The sequence below is a fragment of the Sminthopsis crassicaudata genome, chromosome 3 (genome assembly GCF_048593235.1).
Source record: "Sminthopsis crassicaudata isolate SCR6 chromosome 3, ASM4859323v1, whole genome shotgun sequence".
In the NCBI taxonomy this organism is placed as follows: domain Eukaryota; kingdom Metazoa; phylum Chordata; class Mammalia; order Dasyuromorphia; family Dasyuridae; genus Sminthopsis; species Sminthopsis crassicaudata.
The window spans coordinates 279,744,557-279,767,605 of NC_133619.1; the positions used below are offsets into that span (position 1 = coordinate 279,744,557).

The 23,049-nt window shown below is 31.4% G+C and overlaps 1 protein-coding gene across 1 annotated transcript in view; it reads left to right on the top strand.

Annotated features, from left to right (window-relative positions):
- CFAP47 (cilia and flagella associated protein 47) overlaps positions 1 to 23,049 on the top strand; it is a 781,966-nt gene that overhangs the window by 463,771 nt on the left and 295,146 nt on the right. Inside the window, exon 41 of the mRNA XM_074302067.1 lies at positions 21,799 to 21,902. Within this exon, the coding sequence (XP_074158168.1) occupies positions 21,799 to 21,902 (104 nt within the window). The remainder of the gene's footprint in view (positions 1 to 21,798; positions 21,903 to 23,049) is intronic.

Here is a 23,049-nt window from a genome sequence, read left to right on the forward strand (position 1 = left end):
TTATTATCATTATCATTTCATTAATTACTATATTCTTTATCAAGATGTACTTTGCCTCCTTATCTTTTTTAAATAAGATCTATTTTTACTTTTGCTTTATCTGAGATCAGAATTTCTACCTCTGTTTTTTTTTTTTTACATTAGCTGAAGCATAATAATTTCTGTTCCAGCCTTTTATCTTTACAAGTGTTTCTCTGTGTCAAATGAGTTTTTTGTAAACAACATGTCCTAGAATTATGTTTTTTAATCCACTCAGCTATTTGCTTCTATTTGAGGGGAAAATTTCATCCAATTCACATTCACAATTATAGTTACCAGCTCTGTATTTCCCTCCATCCTATTTTTTCCCCTATATATTCTTTTGTTCTCTCTTTCTACTCTGTCCTTGTTAAAGTGTTTTTTTACTCACCCCACCCACTACTTTATCTCCTATTACCCCTCCTCATTCTTTTACTAGTGTTTTTTAATCCACTTCACAGACTATATTATGTTCTATCAACCCTTCCCTCCTTCTTCTATCTTTTTCCCCTAGTATTTCTGCCCTCCCTTCTATCCATTCTCTCCTTTTTGTATTCTTAGTTTTTCTACTTCTTTGTAAGATTAGATGAATTTCTATACCCAACTGAATGATTAAGCTATTCCCTCTTACAGCCAAAACTGATAAGTTCAAACTTCAGACAATGTTCATCCCCCTACCTTTTTCCCCTTGATTGTAAAAGATCTTTTGAGCTTCTTGCTGTGCCATTATACCTCCCCTTTTCTCTTATTCCTTTTTAAACTTTTTTCTATCCCTAAATGTCTTTTTCTTTGATGTCATCACATCAATGTCCATTCACAACCACACCCTCAGGCCATGTGATAACTCCCTTTTTCTGCCCTAGTGACAAATACAGTTCTCAAAATTTACAGATATTGTTTTCTTGTATATAGTTTAATCTTTAAATATATTTTCCCATCCTTGTATGGTTCTCTTGAGTACTATGTTTATTGATTATTTTTTCTATTTAATTGTTTTTTTCACCAAAAATGATTGAAAATCTATTGCTTCATTGAAGGTCCATCTCCTGTCCTGAAAGATAATACTGAATCTCACTAGGTAGTTAATTCTTGCTTATAACCCAAGGTCCTTTGCCTTTTGAAATATGGTATTCCAGGTCCTCCTATCCCTTATTATAGAAGCTGCCAGATACTGGGTAATTCTGACTGCTGCTCCTTGATATTTGAATTGCTTTTGTCTGGCATTTTGCAGTAGTTTTTTCTTGAGATTTTAGTTTTGGAATTTTGCAACAATGTTCCTTGGGTTTTTTTCCTTGTAGGACTCTTTCCAGAGGTGAATGATAGACTCTTTCATGGAGTATTTCTCCTTCTGTTTCTAGAATATTGGGGCAGTTTTCCTTAATGATCTCTTGTAGAATGTTATCCAGGCTCTTTTTTTCACCATGACCTTTAAGCAGGCCAATAATTTTTAAATTTCTCATCTTTATCTATTTTCCAGGTCAGCTATTTTGCCAATGAGATATTTCACATTTCCTTCCATATTTTCATTATTTTAATTTATTTGACTGATTCTTTCTGTATCACAAAGTCATTATCTACCTTTACTCTGTTCTAGTTTTTAATGTGTGATTTTCTTTAGTTATCTTTTGTATACTTTTTTCCATTTGATTTATTTGCTTAAGGAGCAGTTTTTTTCCCTTCCTTTTCCAGACTGTTGATTCTCATGCGTACCTCTCATTTCCTTTCTTATTTTTTCTTCTACCTCTCTTATTTGCTTTTTGAAGTCTCTGGGTTTGAAACCAATTTACTTCACACTTTGAGATTTGATTTCTTCTGTGACCATTCTATCCTTCTCTGAATTTGATTTGGTCTTCTCTGTCACTATCGTAGTTTTCTATGAGTCAAGGTTCTTTTCTGTTTCTACTCATTTTCTTTCTTTTGGTATTTCCTCTTTCTTTTACTTTTAAGGTGCAGCTCTGCTTCTAGGGTATAGGGGATGCTATTCCAAGCTTCCTGTGCAGCTCTGAGCTTTGAGCTTTGTGTTTGCAAGGAGTAGCAGAAAAAAATCAGAAAACAGACTGATTTCTCAGAGTTTGTCTTCTGAGCTGGTCCTGGAGGCTTCCCCTCTGATTTGTTTTTCAACTGAGCCAGAACTGAGGATCTTAGTTGCTGATGTTCTGTGATTAAGTCTCTTTCACCAGCTTTCCAAAATCTGTCTGACCTGGGCTGAACATGCTTTTTTTATCCCATTGAGATTGACCTTTCTTTAAGTTTTTTTTTTTAGTTATTTTTGAGCTACAAAATGGTTTCATTCCATCAGATTCTGTTCAAAGGCTTGGTTTCATGTGGTTTTTGAGGGAACCTGGGAGAGCTTGAGCAGCTTCCTGACTTATTCTGCCATCTTGGTTCTACTCTCAGAACTCCTGAATGCCTTATTATTATGAAAATAGTTTTTAACTTATGCACTCCCTGAACAGATCTCAGAAATCTCCATGAGTTCTCCACAACACTTTGAGAACTTCTGCCTTATTAAGACTTTGTTACTATTAATTAAATTTTTCCCTCACAAATTTCATAAAGTGAAGCAATATAGAGGATAATGAACTGGTCTTCAAGTTAGGAAGACCTTTTTTCAAATCTTACTTTTAACACATAATGGTTATGTGACTAAGACTGTTCTCCTTAGGCAATGCTCTGAAAATGTTTCAGAATGGTTGCTGATATACATTATTAGAAAAAGGGTCTTTATTGGAGGAATTCCTTTCACAGCCAAAAAAATTGAAAACATTAAAACTGTAAAAAGTCTCAAAGAACATCAAATCCAAAGCTTCTTAATTTGTGGGCACAACCCCATATAGGATACTTAACTGAATGTGGCAACAGCAAAGAATATCAAATATTCCACCAAGAATTAATTAATTAATTCTTTATGGAAAAATAAATAAACACATCCAATTCGTTTGTTTGCAAATTTGCTTTCATCTTTAATAAATGGCAAGATTTTGTATATACCAAAGAATTGTTATAAAATAAATTTCTTTATGATTTATTAATCAGTAAATGCTTGATTTATATACTTATTTTACATGCCTGTATACCCACTGTCACATAAAAATTTTTTAGGTAAAAAGGGGTTGTGAGTGGAAAAAAGTTTAAGAAGCCCTGAATTATAATCTACTTCTCCTATTTTGCAAATCAGAAAACTGAGTTTGAAGTAGATTAAAGGATTACCCTGCATTCATGCAGGTAATAATATAGGGGCAGAATATGAAGTACAGATATTTCCCCCAGATCATATTGCCTCCTAATTTTTAAGATGTGTAGGAGGCATGCACATCACTAATAGCATCAATATGACTATATTAAAAGAGATACAAAAAAGTAGCTTACCTCTTTGATCAAAGAGGAAAATTATGGGAAAACCATTCTTGCTTTTTGTCTTCCTTCAAATATCAGAGTGGAAGTCATTATGTCAGAGGGAATGCTTTTCTTCTTTCTCCATATATTGAAAGGAAAGCATTCTGTCTGACAGAGGTTAAGTGATTGACTAAAGCAATTAGCACAATGCCTAGCACAGAATAAGTATTTAATAAATGCTTAACTGACTAAAGAATAAATAGGTTAATAAGGACTAAAATCTAAATGTACTTGTTTTCAATCAATATTGCATCCTCTAGCCTGTGGTATTATTGATATCTGAGCTTCCAAAGTGAAAAGAAAACATCAAACTGCATCCTTGCCCTAGAAAACATTATTGTGTCAAACTACCAGTGAAGAAGTTCTCTTGACATTACAATCTAATTAGTATGACTTGCCCTCTGATAAAGCAATTAGAAGTGCTCCATTGTTTTGATGTTTAGCTGGCATATTAAAAAATTTGTGGCACAGTTTTCTTGTTCTTGACAGGGCAATGACATTGAAGCCTTATTGCTTCCTGCTACAATGAGATTTGTTATTTCATTAATGCAGTTGAACATTCATTCAGAGAATTAAGGTTTCATCTAAGGAACATAAGAGGAATTATATATTTGAATGATGTGTATATTTTAAAGATGATTATAATGTAAATTACAAATAAGATGCATATTTATAATGACATTTTGATAGAATAAAGAAAAAGACAAAGCCTTCCAAGGGACAAAAAAAATGCACAGTGCCAGGTAAAAGCTGAATATATCTTGATATATTATATTCCATCTATTTTTTTGCTATGTGAAATGATTACAATTAAATCCAACCTCACACTCAGAAGCTAATGTGTAGTCACTAAATATTTTATATTAAACTAGTTGTAAGAAATAGTATAATTTAAAAAATAGCTACTTCCTGTCAATTCTGTCATTTAAATGTCTCTCAGATATATTATCTCTTGTTTCTGCTGCCACCACTTTAATAATGACTGTTACTACTTCCTGTCTAGACTAGTATAATAACTTCTTTTTTTACTTATAATATCTTTCTAATTCATATAGTTCATACTGCCTCCCTTATGTTTGTCTTTACGCATAGATTTGGTCCCTCATTGAAGTCCTGGTTCAATGTCACATCAGTGGAGGGGAGTGTATGTGCATTTGTGTGCGTTTGTGTGTGTGTGTGTGTGTGTGTGTGTGTGTGTGTGTGTGTAGCAGGCAATTGGCAGAGGTTGAGCCTGGGTTTTCATGTTTGTCCTCAAAACTGAAAGTTTAATAAATGTGATTAAAATGAAAAAGATTTGAGCAAAGACTCATTGAGGAACTATGTCTATTGTCTAAGGTCCCAGACCCCACATAAAGTGTTGGATTTTTTGGCCACAGAAAATATCAAAGATTAATAATTTTTTGAAGACCATTGACTAAGTAATAAATAAATTGCAAATTGCATTGTTGAAGAGAGTCCCTGTATTCATGATATTACAGATTCTTTAAGTGTTGAAATAAAATTCTCCACTTACTCCCTGTTGTCTACAAAATGTAATTCAAACTTGTTAGCCTGGCATTTAAGACCCGCTACTATCAGCACCTTTTATGTGAGGGATTGTCAATACCTTTTCCAGATTATTTCTCCATTTTTGGTATCCACCTGATTCACCTGTCACCTGTGTTTCCAAAACGTAGCATGTGCATTGGCCATACCCCACTAAAATCTTGGCATAAGAGAACTTAGTATATAGTAACAACAAGATTATGTGATGACCAACTATAATGGACTTTTTTTTTTCCAACAATGAGATGATTCAAGCCAATTACAATATCCTTGTGATGGAAAGGGCCATCCATATCCAGAAAGAGAGTGAACACTGAATGTGGATAAAACATAGTATTTTCATCTTTTTTTGTTTGCATGCTCATTTTTCCTTTTTTTCGTGTTTTTTCCCCTTTTGATATGATTTTATTTTGCTTAGAGTGATGAATATAGAAATATTCAAAAAGATTTTGCAAAGATCACTTTTTAAAAACTATCTTTGCATGTATTTGGAAAAATAAAATACCATCATTAAAAAAAAATCTTCTTGGCAGAAAGGCTAAACCAGGTTGAGAGTAACTGACAAGTCTCAAACTCATCAATGATTGGGAGTAGTCTCAAGTATTTGAAGACTTTTTTCCTGACAATATAGGTGGATGATAACAATTTATTCCAACAGACATAAAGACCTGATAAAACCGGTGCTATGGTGTACTTAGTGCTTAGCCAGGTATATTAAGGTCATAACCAGACATCTTGACTCCTGTCCTGCCACACATTTATGGCTCACGAAGAGATAGTGAAGCTGATGACTTTTTGCAACTCTGTCTCACTGAAATCCAATTCATGTACAAGTTAAGGCATTACCCATGAAGTCTTTGAAAATAAATGACAATCTTCATAGCCTTAATCTTTCTCTTTGAATTTCTTTTATTCTCTAGTAAAATTAATTTATTCCATAGTCATCTCCCACTTTGTGGCTATTTTACCTTTGCTCAAACTATCCTTTATGCCTATTGAAATTTAATTTACTTGCCACCTTCCATCAAGCATTTCCTGCGGTTCCCACCTACTCTTTCTCTTCCCTTCTCTACTTTTCCAAAGTAGATAATAATCTCCCCCCTCTCTCTTGTGTGAATTTCACATAGTATTCTATAACTCTCTTATGTGTATATTGTATATTCTTTTCATGTAAATGTCTTTAAATTCCTGCATAACAGGAGGTAATGCTTTACTATGCTTTTTAGATACTCTGAAGACTAGAACAAAACCTTCAGAAGACTGTTATAATTAGTAAATGTTTTTTGAATTACTCTTGTTCTGTATCATTCTGGGACTTGGGGACATAAGGAAAAATTCTATTTATATTTGATTATAATTTTATTTGGAGGAAGAATTTTCAACTTATATAGAATTTTGAAATTGATGTAATTAACTGGGGAGTGAATCGAACAGTGCTTATATAAGACTAGTGCTTTAAAATTCACAATCTGTTTTCTTTATTTCAGACTGTGAAAGTATTATTAATATGATCTAAAAGAAGAAGAAACTGAAATATAGCAAAGCTAAGTTAATTACTCAGCCAAGTATAATCCAGAACATCTAAAATTTTTTTTCCATTACAAACAATATACTACAGGAATCAATAATGGGTGTTTCTTCCCACGCCTACACCTCTACTTTCTAATCTATGCAGCTTATACACCAAAGATTTTACTTCTGTGCACAGAATATGTGTGTGTGTGTGGGGGGGGGCGGTATTTAATTTGAATTTGAAGAAACCCAGGGAAACTAAGTTCTTAGAGGTAAAGTGATAGAATATCCCCAAGAAGGAAGGGCAGTTAGTGCAAAAGTAGAGAGAATTTGATGTTAAGTTCTTTGCAAAGAACAGTAAATATATTAGAATGATGGGATCATAGATCATGTTAAGGGGGATAAAGTATAAGAAGGCAGGAAAAATACTAATAGTATATAGGTGATGAAGAAGAGTTTTAAATGCCAAAGAACATTATATTAGATATTAGAGATAATAGGAGATTTTTGGGATTTATTAAATATATTCAGAAACTTTGTTAAATATGTGTTATGTATGTATGCATATTCATTATATAGATGCACACATGCATATGATACATATATGTAAACACATACACCCAGTGTATGTATTTGTATACACATATCAAATGTGTATGTATTAGGATATATGTATATATAGAAGGCATATACTTTGCATAAATGTATACATTACAGAGAAACTCATCTTTTATACGCAGAAACAAAATCACATGAATGGAAACTGGATATATGAGAGAGTAGGGAAAAAAAAAACATATACTATCTTATTATATGTGATTTTCAATTATCTAATATCAGAAGCTATCTTACAGGACATCTAGTGCAATCCCCTCATCTTACAGAGGAACATATTGAATCCTAGAATGTTTAAATGTCTGGCTTACTGTCACAGAGGCAATAAGTGAAAAGTATAATTTGAATTCTGATCCTCTAATTTCCAAGCCAGTTCTCTGTACCTTCTATCATGCTTCCTTGCACATTTAAAGCCTAGCCATTCATGGATTTCTGTTTGAAAAATGAATTTATGGAAAGTGAAATTTCCTTCTTCTAATTATTCCCAGAATTACTTCATTAACTTCATGTGGCATATGTGTTGTGTCATACCTTTGTTGATGAATAAGGTCCTACATTTTTGGGAAAAATGAAAAGAACATTCTTTTCTTTTCCACTAAGGGTCTCATAGCTACTTATTTATTTATAAGAATGGGACTATTGACTTTGATATCTTAGCCAAAGGAGTTCTACTGTACCATGAAAATTCTTATCAATAAGTTGGTTTTCTACAGGAGTATTCAAGTGATTTTTAATATAACTATGGTTAAATGATCTACCAAATTTTTAATCAGATGAGATAACATATCCTTGTCCATAAAGCATTTATTTAAGTATATCTTTCTGACTTGGTGTACTATAATACATTTGGCATAATGATTGCTTCATTGATCTTTTTATTGATATATATATATATGTATATATATATATATATACATATATAGATGTATCTTTTTTTTCTTTCTCCATACATATGTATATATGTGTGTGTTTATGTGTGTACAGATATTTAGAGATACAGTTTAATATATTATTTTCAGAAAGTTTGATGTATAGCTGTTGAAAAGATATTATTTCCTTTGAACTGCCAAGCTCTGAACGCTTATATGAATGGTTATTCTTTTATTCTTTTTAATAGTATATTTATTGACATGCAACAGCATTATTTATACTTGCTGCCCTAACTGAAACTTTATTTATAGTAGATCTTATTTTATCTTCCTGAGATAGGTATTTTGTTTCCTAGTTGCCTTCAAAAATCTTGATATCAATAGAATTCCCCTTTGCCGTTGTCGCCATTGTCTGCCAGATGTCTCAAATTAGAAACCTATTTTGTACTTCTTTCAACCTCTTCTGACCTCACTGTACTAATTATATATTTTTGTCTTAATGTCACTTTCCTCCAACATCTTCTGTCTTCACTAGCTATTGATCAGTGCTTTATTTCTAGCAGACTTTCTGCCCTGCCTTTCAGCAAGAATTCAGGGCAGGGGAAGTTTAGTAGTGTGTGCAAAATGTATTTACTATGTTAGCATTCGTGCCAATGTCAAATAGTACCATGCATGCACAAACTGAAAGTTTATATCCCAACTACAGAATGTGGTAAAGGATATTAGAAATAATTACTCAGATGATCATGTAAAATGAAAAATTCCTTTAAAAATTAAAGTAGAAGGGGCAGCTAGATGGCACAGTGGATAGAGCACCAGCCTTGAATTCAGGAGGACCCGAGTTCAAATGTGGTCTCAGACACTTAACATTTCCTAGCTGTGTGACCCTGGGCAAGTCACTTAACCCCAGCCTCAAAAAAAAAAAAAAAATTAAAGTAGAACTTCACAGGGAAAAGAAAGAAAGAAAAACATTTTTAAAAAGAACTATTGTTTTGTATTTTTAAAATATATACAAAAATAATTTTCAACATTCACCTTTGAAAAACCTTTTGTTCCAAATTTTTTCTCTTCTTTCCCCCACCCTTCTCCTAGACAGCAAGTAATTTAATATATTTTACAGTGTAATTCTTCTCTTTATATTTCCACAATTATCATGCTTTACAAGAAAAATCAGAAGAAAAAAAAATGAGAAAACAAAAAGCAAGCCAACAACAACAACAAAAAAAGGTGAAAATACTATGCTGTGATCCACGTTCAGTCCCCACAGTCCTCTTGCTGAATATAGATTGCTCTCTTTATCACAAGTCTATTGAAATTAGCCTAAATTACCTCAAAAAAAGACCCAACTCTATCAGAATCGATCATCAATCACATAATCTTTCTGTTGCTGTGTACAAGGTTTTCTTGGTTCTACTCACTTCACTTACCATTAGTTTATGTAAGTGTCTTCAGATCTTTCTAAAATCATTCTGTTGATCATTTTTTATAGAACAATAACATTCCATTATATTTATATACCATAATTTATTCAGCCATTCTCCAACTCATAAATTCACCCAGTTTTCAGTTTCTTGCCACTACAAAAAGGGCTGCCACAAACATAAAAGCATTCTTCTTTCCCCTATTTTATTTTTGATATTAGGAATTTGATTTTCTTTTTTCTTTTTTGTAATCACATTAACTAAGCTTTATGTATTTTGTTGGCTTTTTCATAAAGCCAACTCTTAGTTTTGTTCAATAGTTTTCTTACTTTTAATTTTATTAATCTCACCTTTTATTTTCAGAATTTCAAATTTGATATTTAATTGGAGTTTTTAATTTATTCTTTGTATAGCTTTTTTAGTTTCAAGTCCAATTCATTGATCTTCTCTTTTTTATTCAAGTAAACATCTAGAGATATAAAAATTCTCCTAAGAACTGCTTTGGCTGTATCTCATAGATTTTGGTATCTTGTCTCATTATTTTCATTCTCTTGGATGAAATTATCAATTTTCTCTATGATTTGTTGTTTCACCATGTCATTCTTTAGAATTAGATTATTTAGTTTCCAAGAAAATTTTTCCTATTTTTCCCTGTCCCTTTATACATGTAATTTTTATTGTATCATGATCTGAAAAAAAATTGACTATTTCTGCCTTTTTGTATTTGATGTTGAGGTTTTAGAAATTAAAAACTCTTAAAGATACAAAGGAGAATTTTTACAAGTGTTAAATTGAAAAATTTTATACAGACAAAGAAAGGTTGAAGAACCAATAAACTTATGGGTAAAAATATCCATTACAACAACAGTGGCTGTAGTTGGAATCTTTGAAGAGTTTACAGACTATTAAGGTACTCTAGGGAGATTGATGGGGATCCATAGATGTAATTAGAAAAGAGACAATTCATTTCTGTTCAGAAGGATAGACAGATAGTATAGTTGGAAACTCGTTGGTAAAAATTATTAGCATAATATAACTCAAAATGAACAGGAGAAAGATGACTCCTTGAGGTGTGCACCCAAAGCATGATAGAAATTCTCTCAAGAGCTTTCAAACATGATACTACTCACTTTTGGATGATTCATGTGGGGAAGAATAAACAAACAAACAAACAAATAAATAAATATAGTAAGTAAGAAAGAAAGAAGAAAAGAAAGGGATGAATGAAGAAAGAAAGAAAGAAAGAAAGAAAGAAAGAAAGAAAGAAAGAAAGAAAGAAAGAAAGAAAGAAAGAAAGAGAAAGAAAGAAAGAAAGAGAAAGGAAGAAAGAAAAAGAAAGAAAGAAAGAGAAAGGAAGGAAGGAAGGAAGGAAGGAAGGAAGGAAGGAAGGAAGGAAGGAAGGAAGAAAAGAAGAAAGAAAGTAATGAGGAAGGAAGGAAAGAAAAGAAAGATAATCAGTAAACATTAATGAAGCACCTACCATATATCAGGCATTGTGCTAAATACTGGAAATACAAAAAGAGGAAAATATTGTTTTTTTACTTCAAGAAACTCATAATCTGATAGGGAAAACAATATGCAAATAAAGATATACAAATAATCTGAATATAAAATGAATTAATAGAGGGAAAGCCCTAGATTTTTTTTTTTTTTTGCAGGATAATTTTTAACTTATTATCATGTATCTAGTTCATGGAAAATTCAAGAGATCAATGTCACTGGATTAGAGTATATAATGGGGGTAATATATAAGATAACTGGAAAGATAGGAGGAATTAAGTTATAAAGGACTTTGAATATCAAACAGAGCATTTTGTATTTGATTCTGAAAATCCTAGGCAATCACTGGAATATTATTGAAGAGAAATCATGCTACATGATATAACTAAAGAGGACATCTAGAACTAAAATGCATTATCAATTAATTATAGTACAAGTATGAGAGGGGGTAAGTAGATAAGCAGTGCTCCATTGGCATGCTCATGATGTCAGAAAAAAGTTTAGTTGTCCTACACATTGCAATTGAAAAAGAGTTTGATGACATTCTCTTTACTCTCCTAATTTGCAGGTGACTTTGGGCTAATGGCATTGACTCAGAAAACACTACAAAATACTTCAGTGAAATTGATTATTATTTGATAAGGCCTAAGTATTCATAATCAATAGAGAAAACATTTGACAAAATTACAAAATGTTATTAAAAGGAAGCTCATTGATTTAATACATCATTAATAAATCTTAAACAGGGCTTATATTGGGACTAAGATCTGCACTAAGAATTGAATAGAAGGAAAAGAAAGAGATTTAGCTAGGCTATATTTGAGAAACTATCCATTATTTTCAATTAATCTCAACTGCTCCCTAATACAAACACTTTATAATTTTAATTCCATTATTTTCCCAGGATGCTACCTAACTGCCAACCATGAAATGCCATGATATGGAAAAAATCAAATTGTAAATGACCTAAGAAGTAGTGGAAGGACAAATGTTAGAGACTAGGGCTAGAGAATATTACGAACAATGATTTAGTTGGGAAAGTGTTATGAAAGTCATTATCTCAAGGACATGTATGATATGAAAAAGAAAATGGTAATCAAGAATTTAGATTAAAGGAATATTGCATAGGAAGCCCAAATAGTATGTAGACAAAACTGATAGGAAAAAAATGACAGAAAACATAAGACAAAGCATCTTGAAATAATTTATGATTAAAATTGTTCTTAATTTTTAAGCAATAAGTTATTTTAATTTTTGTCTCAACAAAGAAAATGTTGAGAAATAGCTTTCTTTTTGTCTTTTACAAAAGAAAAGGAAACCATTTTTAATGATAACTCCAAGTTTCCTTTAATAAATAGATTACTTATTGTATATTTCTGCTTTTGGAAAATCATCCTCTGTTTATTTTTTTCTTTAATTTTATCCATTCATATCAGATTTATGAAAAGTTTAAATACAATTTTCAGATCTTAAAAATAAAGTAAAACAAGACAGAAACATGTATTTCACTGATCACAACTTTATGAGTTCTGATTACCAAACAACACGTGTGAAATCTCTCAAACTGTTTTCTATTCTCTTTTGAGGTCATTAAAAAAAAACCACATAGAATATCCTTTTTAAATGAAGACTTTTGTCTTCTTCAATGTACATTTTCAAAAAATTGCAGGGGTTTACATCAATTAAAGATATTTCAGCTCTTGAAACTAGCTTCATATGATCACAGCATTTTGAACTGGAAGTCATCAAGTCTAGCCCCCTCATGTAAAAGATGAGGGGTCCAAGGAATAGAGATATTTCACACAAATAATAAGCAGCAAACTCATGAGAAAGTACCAACCTTTTGATTCTATTTGACCAGTATTAGTTAGCTGGAATATCAATGCAATAGGAATCTAGATAAAGGGCCTGAAGATAAATAAATCACTGCATTTTACTAAACTCATTCTACAATTCAGGCAGGTGCATAGGTGTTGCCAAATCATGCCATTTTCTTTGGTCTCCTGATGGTCATGATCCTAATTAGTATTATGTAATAAAGTTTGATGAATTATAATGTACTTGTGTAAATATATTTTTAAAATTATTTAAAACTAAGTCATGGATAATTGAATTTGTGTCTACTGCAATTCACATGAAATTGGAAAACTTAAGCAATAACATAGGAATTCAAAATTTTAGCCATATTATCCTGTAATTTTTATTACTGATTATTATGTACTTTATATGTTGACACTTGTTGCATCTGATATATATCCCTTTAAATGGAATTATCAAATTTATTTTAACTTAAAAGTAGAAAAACAGTATTATTAACTGAGCATATTTATATAATAACAATGAGTTAGATAAAGTGGTTTTGCTAACTTTGGAAATATTTGATTATCAACATATCTTTTTCTGTTAATGTTTTGATAGTTTTTCCCTTTCTCTTTAAATTTCCTTATAGAGTGAAATGAATATTTATGTTACTTGATTCAACATGTTTATAATAATCTTTGACAGCCAAAATACCACATGAAAATGCTTAAATATCATCTCCAGAATTCATCCTGATATATATGACTTTCTTTATAATAAATATTAGAAGTTATTATTATGAAACTAATTAAGAAAATGTGACATTAAGAAGATACCCTAATTCTCTGGGTTGTAGCAATGGATTTCTCTCTATTGTTCAATCAGTCATTCAACACATTCATTCAGCACTTACTATGTATGTGAGAAACACTATACTAGGAAGTGAGTGTCTCTTCATGGATTATTCAATTGTGATTTCTTGGGGTTTGATGGAAAAGAAAAAGCAAAAACAAAAGTAGCAGAGAATTAATGGGGAAAAAAGTATTAGATTTGGAATTGATAGATTTGAGTTCAGATCCCATTTCTTCCAGTTACCATCTACATGATTCTAAACAAGGTTTCTTCCTTCCTTCCTTCCTTCCTTCCTTCCTTCCTTCCTTGCTTCCTTCCTTCCTTCCTTCCTTCCTTCCTTCCTTCCTTCCTTCCTTCCTTCCTTCCTTCCTTCCTTTAAATTCATCAATGAGTTGCTCTTAATCCTTTCTGAAAAGATATCTTCAAGAAAGCAAATGCTTTTGATGCTCTGTTAGTTTTTATCACACAGAGAAACAGTATTGTCTCACAATTTCAGGTCTATAAGATATCTAACAGAATATTCTCTTACCAGCAATGACTCCAAATAAGATATTTCTATTCTCTCTTAAATTACTTTTATGATTAAGTTATTAATTATTGTTACTCTTAAAATTTTGAGTGCTTACATATTACCATATTTCTACATTACAGGATCAATTAGAGGTGTATAGAGAACTGTTTCTTACAACTCTACTTTCATTTTCCTTTCCTTTTTTCATTCTTTTCCCTACTAGGTCATTATTCTAAAATAAAGTGTCAAGATGAAAACAATTTAATTAAACAAACAAACAAAAAAGATTACATTATTTAAACTCCTCCATATTCATTGGTTCCCATGAAAATCAAGTAAGAAAAGCAATATATTGCTTTTAGAACTTGTCTGTGTGTATAATCACATTACTTAATCTTCTTTTGGCTTACTGCCAAAGTCTTAAAAGACCATAATTTCCCTCTCCCTCTAAATATCCTTTTCCTGCTATCCTACTATTTTTATGACTAACCTTTCACTGTACTAATATTATTATTTTTTAATCATAAAGGGTAGTTCTACTGTGGTAGAGAAGAGTAAGAAACTTGTTTTCCAGCTTTAAAAATTTGTCTTTACAGAGTAATTTGATTTCCTCCTCTGATTAAAAAAATAAAGTAATGCTTTTTACTTTAATGTAACATCAATTTTCAAATAATATCCCTCCTTGTCTCCTCTACGCAGAAACATATCCCTTGTAACAATGATTTGAAAGAAATGATAGTGATTATGGGAAGCAAATCAGTCAAAAAACATGTTGATAACATTTCTTTCACATCATAATCCTCATTGCATTTTCGATATGTCATGGGTTTACATAAGAAATTAAATGTGAATATTTGAGAGTTTTGCAGAAGCTGCAGATGATGGGCAAAGACCAATAGACCATACAAAAAATTTTTTAAAAACTCTGAAATGCATACAATATATGCACATTATTGTAATATCACCACATTTTGTCTTTTAATATAAAAAATATACACAAGTTCTTTTCTCTGGTATGGAAGATGGTCCACAAATTTTACACAGATTTTTTTCCAGATTGTGGGGGAAGGGTGTTGCATCCCTATCCTAGCTTATGTAGAAGGGTTAATTACATGTGATATTTCATTTCCATAGTTCCTTCCTTCAATGGAAGGGGACATATTCTTTAAATTTATCTACAGATCCAAGCATGGCCAAAAGAAAGTAGCAATCAATTTTATTTTATTCTTTCCACTTAAATTGTTTCATTTCATTATATGATTTTTCTTGTTCTGATTATTCTGCATCAGTTCAGTTTACCTTTTCTATGTGTTTGAATTATTCATTAATGTTATTTCTTATAATGTAATGGCATTCAATTTCATTTACATATTACAATTTATTTATCTATACCTCAACCAACTAGTTCTTTGCCAGGATGCAAAACGAACATTTTGTTTTGTTATATATATATATATATTTTTTCTGTCATTTATATGAATTTTTCAAAGAAGGATAAAAACTCTGTGTTGTTGAGATTTTTTTGGGGGGGGGGGTCTTTGGCAATGCCCCACTCACTGCATTTCACTTTCTTAAATGTTAACTTTGTCTAAATCATGTGTATCTACCAAGTTTAATTTTTTTTCAATTTTAATTTTTAAAAACATAGCTGTACACATTTCAAAGTGCTTTTTACTATGCTACTTTTGGTCTTTTCTGAGAAAGTGTTTCTTATGGATTTATGTTATTTTATTTTATGACTATTTTCTGATCTTATCAAATTATCATTAGAATTTCAAGGTACAGGCCAAGAGTTATTTTTGTGGTAAATAATACTATTGATACTAAGGGTTATTCTTTGAAACTAGATAATAAAATAGGTCTCTTTCCCTTCAGTTTTGAAATCTTATTCTTATTTGAGCTCATCATACTTTGCTTTCAAAATAACTTTCTATGAATATTGTGGATGGTAAGCTTTGCTTAGAGAGAACATAATAATCAAACATCATCTTCTTGTAATATAATGATCTGCATTTTCAGTGAGAAAAGTTTCAGTTTTCAGAATAAGGCTTTATTTTAAGATTTATTTCCATGAATTAGAAGCACAGAGAAGAGAATTTTCTTCATAGTTTCTTTGTGTCATCATGACTAATACATCTTCTTCCCACTTAAGCCCTTTCTCTCTCTGCTTCTCTATTCCCATTGATAATATTAATATTTTCCCAGTCCCTGAATCTTGAAACCTGGATGCTGTCTTTGGTTGCATTTCTTCTCCTACAAATAATCAGTTACTAAGTTTAGTTAATTGTATCTTGGAAATATGTTGCTTCTATACCTTCTTTCCCAGGCAGAAAGTGTTAGGTAATTTGGTTCAGATCTGGTTCTATGTCTATAATATATTCAAATTGTTCCCTTCCTCTTGAATTTATCTTTCACTTTGCTACACAAATTTACCATCCAAATTCATAACTTTAAGTAGGTTACTTTTCTGTTTAAAAAATTTCAGTGGATCCCCATTGCTTGGAAAGATAAAATTACTAACTTCTAAGCCTGATGTTTGAGGACTTTGAAAATCTAGCCCCCTTTTCATTGTTACATTTCATTCACAGTATTTTCCAAGAAGTTGGAATACTAATTATTCTCAAATTTTGTTCTTCCCTTTTCTTCTTCTATGTATTAGCATAGGTTAATACCTTATACCTGAAACTTATTTCACACTCCACCCCATTTCAATTTGTTGAAATGCTTCTCTTCTTTTGAGGTTGAGTTTAGTTGTCATCTTCTTCATAAAAATTTCCATTTTCCCCTTCTAGATCAAAGTGATATATATCCCTCTTATTGTCACATTTAGGAAGTTTTACTATAATTTTTCATGTGTTCTAGGTATGCCAAATCAATCAATAAAACCTATAGAACACATGAGGAAATAAAATTAGGGATATAATACTCAAAAACTGTGTTAGTGACTCATACAAAAAAATAGGAATCTAATTTTTAAAAAAAGATAACACAATCATATACATTAAATAGTTAAGAAATATATAAATACTACAGTAAATACTTCTGGTTCCTAGCCCTAAATCCCTGGCTACATTAGCAAGTTGAACAGATCTCAACTCCTACTGAGGATAAATGCCATAATAGAAGGAAATAGAGGTATAAGTGGTATGGGCTAGCCCTTCCCTGATCACAACTCCTACTAAACTAGAATATACAATAAATATAAAATTTTACCTTGACAAAAACCCAGTTTGCTTATGAGCCCCTTATAAGTTACTGTGAAGTGGTTCTGTTTTCTGCATTCTTGTTGTGTCTCAGAGAAGTCTGGCAGAAAGCAATTTGAAATTTGAGTTAATTTCAGAATGTTTTCTAGTTGGGTGTTTGAACAAATTCACACATTATAGCTGTGCTAATTGTATTTATTATATACGCCTATTACTATCCCTATTAAATTGTAAACTCCCCTAAAACAAGGACTAGATTATTTTTCACATGCTACTAAGTGCTTTAGTAAATTTTTAATTTGTTAAATTAGGAAAATATAATAAAATTAAGATGTTTTAAAAACATGAATAATTGAATTGAACAAATATTTGTTAATAATCTCTCTTGGGAAATACATATTCTAAGCATTATGAGCTATAAATAAATGAATAGGGAGAGAAAATGCATGCCCTCTAGGATCTTACTATCTAGAAAGGAAAGCTAAGATATGAACACAATTGATTATGATATAAATTAGGATATAATAAAATTAATTGGAAAAGTATAAATAAAGTGCAATATAATCAGAGGATAATCCTAGAAATTAGGGTTAGGAGGATATGCTTTATGGAAGAAATAGCAACTGAACTAGGCCTAATATTTCCTGATATAGATTTTTATAGTAAGGTTATATATTAAGTATTACTTCCACAGATCTCAACTCTGATACCTCATTGTGTTGAGATGATTATGTGTTATTAAAGGTTATGCTCATTGAATATAATTTCTGGCAGATTCTGCCAGGATGAGTAGAGTCCTGGCAAAAGAATGAGTCTACATTCTGAGTAATGACTTACGTAAGTATGAAAGGATTCTTCATCAATACAGTAGAACTACAAAAATGCTTATACCCTATCCCTTTTCCTCTTATGGTTCTTGTAGTGACAATGCCTAAAGATGAAAAATGGTTGCTAATAACTGTATTATTCTTTTTAATGGCATTTTTTCTAATTCCATATAAAGATACTATTTCACATTTGTTTTTTTTAATAAGATTTTGAGTTCTAATTTTTTCTCCTTCCCTCCTCCTCTCCCCTTTCCCTCAGATAGTAATCAATTTCATATAGGTTATATATGTGAATTGCATTGCTCTCAGGCTTTCTAAAAGTTTTAATTTGGCTGTATATACTGTAAGTGTGAGATACAAAAGTATCTCATTTGTCTACTGACCAACTAATGGAAGTACTAGTGGAGGAATAAGAAAAGATAAACCAAATATCCACACCAAAACTTCAACAGACAAAAAAAGGGGTATGACTATTAACTGGAAAAATAGTTCAAAGGTTCTCCTTGGACTAGCAAGAAACATAATTTTAAGAGCCATTATATCATTATGTACTACATCATATGTGATAAATAACAAAAAGATCATCACAAAGATACTTGCAGTTGCAGAGAATGAAGAGGAACAGAAAAACTACAAAGAATTAAAGGTGATGCCTATAAAGTAAAAGTTCTGGCAGATTCTACTAGAATGAGTACAATCTTGGCAAAATAATAGTCTACATTGCAGGTTAACAGCCTATTAAAGTATAGATGGATTCATCATCAATACACTAGAGCTATAAAGATACCCTCCAGATTAAATCAGCATAGTGGTTAATTTCAATTCTGTGCTGAGAACAGGTGAGGATGGTGAGAAAAAATGCAAGTGAATGGGATTTAAGTGAAATAGACTTGCACGAAATTGTCATCCTCCCTCTGTCTTCCAGAGTTATTGAAATACAGTGGCAGGACAAAAGATTGGTGATAGCCTAGGATCCAGAGGATCACCTTGGTATCTTTGATGTTTAATTAAGCTCAAAGTGTTTCACATGTTTCAGCTGCTTTCATGGCTGTTGGAACAAATTATTTTCATCTATCCATTCTGTCAAAAGTCTTTACATGCTTGTGTAGATATCTCCTTAATTCACAGATGGATTTAAGACCTAGTGGTTCTGTGAAGCTGGTTTATCATGTCTGTTGAGATGGTTTTACTGAGGTGTAATTACTACTACATATTGTACAACTTCTTGGAGTCACAGGTGAGAGCTGAGTTGATAGGTGGGGCACTAAGGTAAATGAGCGGGTCAAACAAAGGTGACAAAATAAATGAAAGGGACTAATATTTGTAGACTGAATATAGGTTTTTAGACCTATTTACACACATACTTTCTTCAATAAAAGAATCAGAAGATCCAAAATAGCAAAGCAAAAAATGAAATCATTTATATTTTAAAGATAAGAGATTAATCATTGAAAGTGGGTCATAATTGAATTAGTTGTCTATACAGTCAGATCATCAAATTTTTAGTGAAAAGATACAAATTAATATAATAGCTTAAAAAAGAATAAAATTGAGAAAAAGCAATTAAATTAACCTGGATGTGAACTTTTAAACTATTGATGAAAAATAGGAAAAGAGAATAATAGATACGGAGTACTATAATTTCATACAGCAGCTTAGTCAATGTGAATCAATTGCTGAAACAAGGAAAATGGAAAAAACCCAAAAGCTCTTGAGTCAGCAAACACTTGAATTATTGACCACATCAGTTTAGAGGAAACATTTACTGGCAAAATCTTAACAGAGAAGGATGATGAAAAATTATGAGCCCTAAAGGCTCATAGAACAGCAAAAAATAAAAATAAAAAATAAAACAGTGGAAGAAAAATATTTTAAAGAAACTAAATAAGAAACCCAGATTGATCAAAGTAATCCCAAAGGAATTTAAGGCTAAAAGTAGAAAGACAGCAAATGTGGAAAAAATGTATAAAAGATTCAACAAATATTTTTTAAACAAACTTGACCATCAAATAACTCCATTATAATTTTCCCCAGCCATAAAAGTGTGTGTGTGTATGTGTGTATGTGTGTATAAATGGGAGTAAAGAGGAGAATCATGGGAAAAGTGACTGAATTTGATAAAGTATGCATGACACTAGCGTGAGGGTATTGAACTCTTTTAAAATTAACAAATTATAGGAAGTAGAAGAAGATAGTACTGGAAAAAAAAAACACCAAAAATACAAAAAACTTGAGTCTAATTGCAATTTAAATTTTAAGTAACAAAGATAACATCAACAACTACAAATCCACATTTTTAACATTTTGGTGAATGGGTTTTTGTTTTTTTTTAGCTTCCCGAAAATATTCCATTTTTTTCTTTTCAATATTTTTCATATGTATGTAATTTTATGTAATAATAATTTAGATATGCATAAGGGCATAATTAAAGAAGGTATTAGTGAAACAGGTAGGTTTTGCAAGAGCAATTCCACACCACACCGTGTCTTTACTATGACACAGTTGGGTTAAAGATGTAGGTGATGCATTGGACTTTTTGTTTGTTGATTTAAAAAGGCTTTTGATTTATAACTATTTCATCTTTTCTTATACCATGAAAATGCTGCTTTAAAGGTTCTAGTGTATCTTTCATCTGTACATAAAAAAATTTAGGATTCTTTCAAAGATATAGCAATGGAATTAATCTTGTTCAACAATGATCATATTATTAATATAAGAGGATGTAGAAAACAAACATAAAATATTATATGAATGTAATAAATTAAATAAAGTATGAAAGAACAGAAGAGGTAATCATTGCAACTGCTGTCATAAAATGGTGAATTTGCCAATGTCCTCTTTTTGGATTAGTTACATTATAATAATAGATATTATTTATGAAATATGTTAATTTTCTAAAACACAACTTTGTGTGAAGTAGGTGCTATTATTAATCGCCATTTTATAAAAGAGAAACCAGAGGCAGAAAAAGGTTAAGAGACTTGCCAAGTGCCAAACAGCTAGAAAGTATGAGTCAGAATTTGAACTCTGCTCTTCTTGGCTCCACATCCAACATTCTCTATCCATTGCATGAGCCACATAGTTATTTGCCATTATTTTGACAATCTTAACCTTATAAATGGCTTTTGAAATTGATGTCTAGACATTCTTAGTCATTGAATGAAGAGACCCTAGACAAAATGTGGATTAATTTACTTTTCAGTAGCTTCCATGAAAGAGTGTGCAGATAAATATTTTAACCGTCTGTACTTTGGAAAAAAAAAAGCATGGAGAACACACTTTTGAGTTTAATGTTTTATCAACATTTTATACATCATTTTCTTAAGTCTAGAGAATAAAAGAACAAATCACATGTAGATTTATAATTAGACAAGTTCTGAGGTGTAATTATTCACACTGAAAATTTAACCTTTGAACTGGTGGGTAGGAATTGACTGAAATATACTCCTGTACACTCTTCAATACTATTCCACTTCTCTCCACAAATTTCTTGTCCTAGACTTGCCATCTGTGACTTAGACATTTCCTTTTTCTGCCACAGTTCTGTCAAAACGTATTTATATAATTTGACTTTATCTTGAAGGTATTTTATGATGGCTAACTAAAAGAATAACATGGAAATATTTTATCCATGGTAATAGGAAGAGATGAGAAATGTTTCATATTAGAGATATTGAGAAACCATATTATGGAAATTTATTTAAATTTTTTTTTGTTTTTATTTTTCAGATAACAAAGGAAGTGTTTCACATGTAAAAGTGTGGTTTTTCCTAGAGATTAATAGCTTCCCAGCACCACCTGTAGATACTATTGAAGTAACTTGTGCCACCTTGGTAAGTCCCCTTAAAATATTCCAAAGAATGTTTTGCTGTCTAATGTGGTGGGTGAAAGGTGAAACAACTGAGGAAATGAAGATTCAAACTCCAAAGCATATCAACTTATTAAGCAATGCATAAGAATTGCCCAATAAATCAGCTTCAGGCTTGGGTTTGGCAGTGGACCCCAAATGGAAGAGGAGACATACATTTAAATATTAAAAAACAATACTCAAACAAGACCAGTTGTTACATCTGCTAGTGCATCTTGCTAGTGGCTGCTGGGTGTTATGGGAGCCACCTGCTAGTAGCTGCTGGGGATCTAACTCTGACCTGCAAAATAGATCCCTTCATGTGAGAGGATGATAATGCTACAAGGAGACTGAAAGGCAGTTGCATTCTCTGACCTATCACCTCTACCCTTTTGCCTCTGATTTATTTCATTCCCAATTCACAAGCAACATCTGCATCAGTAAAAGCTGATTTGCAATTCCTTCAAGTGTGTTATGATTCATAGCTGTAGGGGCTTTCCAGAGAACTGAGCTGCACCTTCACACTTACCCATATTCCTTAATAATAACTAATTAAAAGTAAGCAATCAGGATACAAAACTGAGTAATCTGATTTCTCATTGGAGAAAAGAATAAAAATATTTCAAGCTGTCAAAGGGATAGTAAACAGGGCAATTCCCTGAAATCACAAAAAAGAAGCATTCCACTCCTTTCAAATATCTGTAAGAAAACAATACTGATTATTATTATAATATAGATAAAACAAAAGTTTCTTGAGATGCAGAATTGTAAGAAAACTCCTTGCTCCAATATTTGGATCTAACTGGTTTTCTGCTCAGCATGACTTAAGTCTTCATTTAAGGGTCTCTAAGCAACAGGTTAGAAATGCTATCCAGCTATGTAAGACTTGATTCAAAGGAATAAAATCCATTCAAAATTCTCATGATTCAATAAAGTTTTCTCAAAAGTCAGAACTTTATCTAGACACAATTTGAACAGAAAGGGAACCAAGCTAGCTTTAGAAATGGGTCACAAGATGACATCAACAGGGCACATTTAATTTCTACTACCACCTGCTCTCCTAATTCCTCATGTACTTCAATAAATAAATGAATTTTTCTTATATATACTCTATTTGCTACCTTTAGTGGGAA